Raw genomic sequence first — 6,932 nt, 5'->3', positions numbered from 1 at the left:
GACCTGGGGACTTTGAACCCAGCCCAGCCTTCCCGCCTTTCGAGGGGCGGGACTAACTGTCCCCCAGGATACCAGAGAAGACCATCAAATAAGGAATACCCTGAGCCCTCCCAGATTCACCACACCCCTTTCCCTTCCCCTATAAAATCTTGCCCAACCCTCGCCCGGGTGCGACTTCTCTAGCCGCTTTCTCTCGGATCAGTGAACCTCGCCCGGGAGCGCTCCCTAATAAAGCTCACTTGAAGCTTTCCTGTTTTCGCGGTGCCGTTTGTTAAGATCCGACCTTACAGTAGTTACTTATTATTGCAAAGGAGAAGCAGCAATGTTTGGAAATTTTCTCCATAGTACAGATTCCAAGATTTATATTTTCTTTTGTGAATTGAGAATTGTTATACCATCGATGTTTGATTCGGAAAGAAAAGCACACACAAAAACACAATTCAGTGTGTTTGTGCAAATACTCTGGAGTCAGAGCGTCCTGGGCAATAGAATGAAATACCTTTTTGGGTGTCAGAATTTAGCGGAAAGGGGCTTCTAGGCATTTTGTATTTATTTCAGTGGCACATTTTTCAGGTTTGTACAACAGTTATTTGATTACGTGTCTGTCTCCTCCATTAGGGTCTGCATACAAATCTTGTCTTAAATCATCTTTGAATTTGCAATACAGTGGACACTCCACAGATGGTTGAATTGATGCACCTTGTCCACGGGGGTCCAAAAGGACTCTATGTATAGGAATGGATAAGTCGGAAGGAGGAGGAAAGACCTCGGATCCATTGCCAAGGAGAGGAGAGCTGCACAGGTGTGGGAGCCACGAGGGTCCTAAGGCTTCAGTCCGACGCAAGGTAGTAGAGAACCACTTCTTTCCTTCTCCCGGCCCGGTAGGGTAACTTCCGGGAGGGGGAGGCGAGACAAGAGGAGGCGTGCAGGGAAGGAAGCAGTTTACGCCGCACCAGGCGGAAGTGTGCCAAAGGTTTTGGTGCTGCCGCTTCCGGTCCGGGTAAAGGCTGCTGAGGTATGCTGCATGGTCTGTGTCGGGCTGGGACAGATTTCTGAGGGCAAGTCAGCGGGTTAAGAGGCGAGAACCGGCGTGTAGACTCAGAAGTCTAGAGTCTAGTGGTAAGATCGGAAAAACAACCAGGAACTTGAATACGATCTACCCTCTGTTTCCGAGGGGGTAACTTCAACAGGGAACCCCTCTGCCCTGGTAACGGCCAAAGAGGAGATGGCGCCAGTCAGGGAGCGGCCGTGGCCGACAAAGTGAGGAAGCGTGAAGGCGGAGCAGCCGGAGAATCCTCGGGAGAAAACACCAGAGCCATCGCTGCCGCCACCACCGCTACCACCATGGAAGGAGCAAAGCCGACATTGCAGCTCGTGTACCAGGCAGTGCAGGCGCTCTACCACGACCCAGATCCCAGCGGAAAGGAGCGCGCCTCGTTTTGGCTTGGGGAGTTGCAGCGTTCGGTGAGGGGCCGAGAGAGGCCATTCTGCGCCGCGGGGCAAGGGCGGGGTGGGACCTCGGCTGGAGCCGGCGCCCGGCCGTTGGCCTCCTTAGGTCCTCCTTGGGGAGGAGCTGCTGCCGCGGGGTGGGGCTGCGAAGCTACATCTACGCGGCTTTTCGGAAACTAGTTGCAGCTGGCCGGTCGCGAAGTGGCCCTTTCCCCACCCCGTAGAATCTGGTTTGTAGGTCCTGTACTTCTCGCTCGTAGCTTCGATCTGGTCCTCTAAGTTTCACCCTTGCTACTACTTGTTTCTTAGGCCTTGCTTTTCCGTTTTGTCTTTCTTCAACCAAATCCAATCCCAGTCTTTCTCTGTCTTCCACTTAAGGATGTTTTATCCGTCTCTCTTCGGTGTCCAGGTGTTACTCCGGCAATTCCTTCCCACTCATAGCCTTACATCTCACTGTTTCTTGCTGCTTTTCACTCTAGTTTGAGTACATTCTCGAAACTTCTCAGGTTTCTAGATCCTTGTACACGTGAGTTTTCCCCGTGTTTTGGAGTGCAACATAACGTAAAGAAAAAAAAAATCAATTCGTTTCAGAAAATCTTTGCAGTTCTCATTTTGCAGCATATTGGTTTTCTAACCTTCTCTTTCCCCTGATTTTTAGCTTCTTTATAAGATACGGGTATCGTAGCTGCCTTGATTATTACAGATAATTGTGTCAGCATCCAATGAGGGGGTTAATTGCAACCTGTTATACTTATTGTATTTCTGCGTTCTTTCAATCTCGTGTATTATATTTCCTCCTCTAATTTTCCTACTTACCCTTGCAGTGCTTTAATTCAGTGTGATAATGTGTACTTGGTCATATTGCTGACTTTACCTTTCTTATTTTTGCATTTTATATGCCTAAGTATGTTTTAAAATTTGCTCCCTCCCCTTCCATTTCTTTTTTTAAACTCATAACTAGTACTTAAAGATGCTCTGCCCTTTTGAATCAGCTCCTAGGCTGTGAGTGCATAATAAGTATTTAAAAATTTGCAACTTTGAATATTACACTTAAAAAAAAAATCGGGAACCCAAGTCCTGGGTGACCTCATGGGAAGAGAAAGGAATAAGACTCACCGTAGGCTACACAGGAAAATCATTCATATGTGGTCTGTCTTAGTGTTTAGTTAGTTTTTGTGATCTGGGGAGCCACACGTCCCTTATCTTAAAGTTTTCAAAGTAAAAATAGGAGAAATGCTGCACCATACCAAAAGTCAGCCTTCCCTACTAAACCTGCTTATTGCAGTATGTATTTTAAATCAGTATTTTAGTGCTTACCATGTACCAGCAACTGCTAGGTGTTGGTATATGGAAATGAACCAGACAAAAAAAATATTTGCTTGGCACAAAAACATCTTTGCTTGTGATGTTTAAACGAGTTAATACCTACAAAGAGCTTAACAAAGTTCTTGGAACCTAGAACTCAAAATATGTTAGTAATTGTTATTTAAATATTAGTCACTTAGTTTCCACTAGTCTGTTACAGACTTACATCATCACCATCATCACTATTATCACTGTTTACAGTCAGGTCCCAACAGGAACAGATGGCACACTTGAAATAGGCTAATTTGAGGAGGATTTGTTTTGTAAAGGTACTGTTTATAAAGATGTGGATATAATGGGGTACCACAAAAGATAGTGTAGTACCCTGTAGCCAAACTGTTAACAGCCCTAAGCTGTTAACAGCCAGAAGAGGTAAGAGAGAGAGTGGTTACTTCTTGGACTCTCAGGAGAAGTATGGAGTTGGCTGCCTTGAGAGGAATTGTAGTTTTCAGTTGAAGGGACATAGCCAGCATGAGGTGATTCTGCAGGGAGGAAGCTGGAGGAATAAATATCTACACCGTATTCTCCTAACTTCCTCCTGGAATTCCCCATTGGGCAAACCTAACCCTAAGCTAGGGGACTCAGGAACCTGTTGATCTGTTCCATAGAGGTCAGCATACTGGGGCAGAAAACATGGTAGAGAAGAGTGGAAAAGTGGACCTGGAAAATAGTACAGTCACACATCATAATTTTTAGGCAACTTCAGCATCTGGATTGACAATTCAGCTAACACTTTGGCTTCTTAATTCCTTTACTTTTTTTCTGAGCCACCTGGTCACACAGTCACATCTTGGATCTTGTCATTGCTAAAAAGTCACCAACCCCCCGCTAAATCACTAACACACGCATTGAGCTCCGATCACACAACCAACTGAAATTCTTCTAGTTTGCTGGCTCAGGAATCTCAAGTAACGTCATGTAACAGTTTTTACTTTTTTGAAATCTTACATAATTTAAATTTTATCAAAATAAAAAACTTATTAATTTATTGTTAATTTAGTAATAAAAGTTACTGTTAAAATTTTAAAGATTTAAGCCAAACTTTAAAAACTTTCTAAAGTTATAAAATGGGAATAGTTTTACAAGATTTAGGAAGAAAAAAGAACAGTTTCATAGTTTCTCCTATGAAAGATGAGGATTTAGGCTTCCTCTGCTTCCTCACACCCCATCACTCATAGGTATACCTGTGGTATACCACATTTTTGGTTAACATAGGTATACCACATTTCTGGTTAAATCATTACACATTGTGAATCATGAAGTGTGTATACCATGATAATTTCTTTTTTGTGCAACTTTTTTTTTTGGTGGTAATCATTACCTTTTTCTTTTTTTCACGTTTGCCTTATTTTCTATATATCTACAGTAATTCATCCCAAACTCTCTGTTAGTAAGTGTAAATATCCTCTTAGTATGTTCACACTGGTAATCTGTTTCCTTTTTTGGTGGAAGGAAACCTCTCCCGAGAGCCCTCTATCTCCCTGCTTCAATCTGGCCTGGTTGTTCTCCAGGTCTCTTGCATAATTATTCTGGCATCTCACTGTCCTAGGGAATTCCTTTTTCTTTCTTGTATTGGATGTGCTGAATCCTGGATCCCATGATCTTTTCTTGAATTACTCCCTCATTTGACAGATAATTGAGAGGGGAAACTTCATCTCTTCTCTCTCATTGTTGGTCTTTTTTCTTGGACCACTTTTACTCTGAGAGTTCTCTAGTCTTCTGCCTGGAGGTTATGAACTAGGCTGCCAGTGGCAGGTAGGAGAATGGACTGGAGGATGAATCTAAACGCTAAGTATGTAGACTTTAGTTTATTTAATCTGTTTTCAGTATGATACTCCTGTCCTTAGGTGAGTCTGTTGTCCAAGAGTCCAGAGTCCCTCTACTTCAGTCTCTGCAAAGTAAACCTTGAGTTTTCTGTGATGGTGGGAGGATAGTATAGTAGCCTGGCCCCTCAGAGTCAGGGAGAAAATCTAGGAAACTAAACCGCTTACACAGATTTTGAAGCCATTCCTTTGTTATTTGTTCTATCTGTGCATCTGTCTTCAGGTGTATCTCAGTACTTCTAATTCTTGAGCCTTACTGGGATTTTGGAATTAGTTTGCCTCTTGGCTTCCCCCATTATTATCCCTTCCCCCTCCCTGCTACCAGGCAAATTTCTGCTTTCTCAGACCTTCTCTGAGAGTTAACACTCACCCAGCAGCTTTCTCCTTTTCACAGTTTTGTTAATATTTGTGTTTCCATTTTCTGTCCTTGTGGGTTCCCTCATCCTTGGGGAAAAAAAATCTTTTTACTCTGATTTTGGAGGGAATTTGAGGGCAAACAGATGTTTCAATCAGTTAAATTGTGTTAAACAGAAGTCTTAGTTCTTGAATTTCATCAAAACCTTATCTCATTAACTGGCCCTTTTTCTTTGTTAGGTTTTGTCTTTTTCCAGGGACTGTCGTTCTCATCCCTTTCTTCAATATACCACCAACCCTTCACCTCTGATTTGGTAGAACTTGAGCATGTGTATCCAATTGCTTCTTCTGTCCGATTTTAGTGCTCTGCATCTTATTATCTGAATTCTCAGGAACCTTGATCTTTTGGTTATCCTGTGTCTCACTTGTATCCTAAAACTCCCTCTTTACTGGATCCTTCCCATCAGCATTCACACAGCTGTAGTATCTCCCAGAATAAGCAAATGGTTTTTTGTGGGGAGGGGATGCAGCCTTTGTCTGGTTATATGATTTTTTAATTTTTTTCTTACCTTTGGACTTTTACTATTACTTTTCCCCAATCCTGTCTTCAAATGAAGAAACTAGCCCACCTTTTCAAAGCCTAGCTAGCTTAAATTCTTTCTCCTTAAAGTCTTAACAGATTCTCTTCCGCTGAAAGTCATTTCTGCCCCTGCCCCAACACCGAAAGCACTTTAATTGTATTTATCATTTTTTTAACGTTTTTGAAAATTTGTTTTGTCTCCCCCAATAGACAGTAGGATCCTTTCAGATGTTTATATAATCTGATACCCATAGTTGAAGGAATAAACCATGATAATATTAAGAAATGATCAGGCTTCCCTGGCGGTGCAGTGGTTGAGAGTCCACCTGCAGATAAAGGGGACACGGGTTCGTGCCCCAGTCCGGGAATATCCCACATGCCGCAGAGCGGCTGGGCCCATGAGCCAAGGACGCTGAGCCTGCGCGTCTGGAGCCTGTGCTCCGCAACGGGAGAGGCCACAACAGTGAGAGGCCCGCGTACCGCAAAAAAAAAAAAAAAAAAATCAAGATCTCTGACAGTTTCTTTTTGAACATCTTTATTGGAGTATAATTGCTTTACAAGGGTGTGTTAGTTTCTGCTTTATAACAAAGTGAATCAGCTATACATATACATATATCCCCATATCTCCTCCCTCTTGCGTCTCCCTCCCACTCTCCCTATCCCACCCCTCGAGGTGGACACAAAGCACGGAGCTGATCTCCCTGTGCTATGCAGCTGCTTCCCACTAGCTATCTATTTCACACTTGGTAGTATATATGAGTCCATGCCACTCTTTCACTTCGTTCCAGCTTACCCTTCCCCCTCCCTGTGTCCTCAAGTCCATTCTCTACGTCTGCGTCTTTATTCCTGTTCTGCCCCTAGGTTCTTCAGAACCTTTTTTTTTTTTTAGATTCCATATATATGTGTTAGCATACGGTATTTGTTTTTCTCTTTCTGACTTACTTCACTCTGTATGACTGACTCTAGGTCCATCCACCTCACTACAAATAACTCAATTTCGTTTCTTGTTATGGCTGAGTAATATTCCATTGAGTAATATATATGTGCCACATCTTCTTTATCCATTCATCTGTCGACGGACACTTAGGTTGCTTCCATGTCCTGGGTATTGTAAATAGGGCTGCAATGAACATTGTGGTACATGACTCATTTTGAATTATGGTTTTCTCAGGGTATATGCCCAGTATTGGGATTGCTGGATCGTATGGTAGTTCTATTTTTAGTTTTTTAAGGAACCTCCGTACTGTTCTCCATAGTGGCTGTATCAGTTTACATTCCCACCAACAGTGCAAGAGGGTTCCCTTTTCTCCACACCCTCTCCAGCATTTATTGTTTGTAGATTTTTTGATGATGGCCATTCT

General features: G+C 43.0%; 1 protein-coding gene across 9 annotated transcripts in view; it reads left to right on the top strand.

Moving 5' to 3' along the window:
* Window positions 1-1,225: 1,225 nt before the first annotated feature.
* The window catches only part of TNPO3 (transportin 3), an 80,982-nt gene continuing 75,275 nt past the window's right edge, over window positions 1,226-6,932 (top strand). For 8 of the 9 annotated variants that reach the window (XM_065883384.1, XM_065883378.1, XM_065883381.1 and 5 more), the window contains exon 1: window positions 1,345-1,464. In XM_065883384.1, coding sequence (XP_065739456.1) covers window positions 1,345-1,464 — 120 coding nt within the window. Of the gene's footprint in view, window positions 1,465-6,932 lie in introns of all 9 variants that reach the window. The other variant, XM_065883376.1, reaches the window with a different exon arrangement.

This window comes from Phocoena phocoena, chromosome 9 (assembly GCF_963924675.1).
Source record: "Phocoena phocoena chromosome 9, mPhoPho1.1, whole genome shotgun sequence".
NCBI classification, from domain to species: domain Eukaryota; kingdom Metazoa; phylum Chordata; class Mammalia; order Artiodactyla; family Phocoenidae; genus Phocoena; species Phocoena phocoena.
The sequence above is the reverse complement of the archived record's forward strand: the minus strand, read 5'-3'. Positions and strand labels throughout refer to the sequence as shown.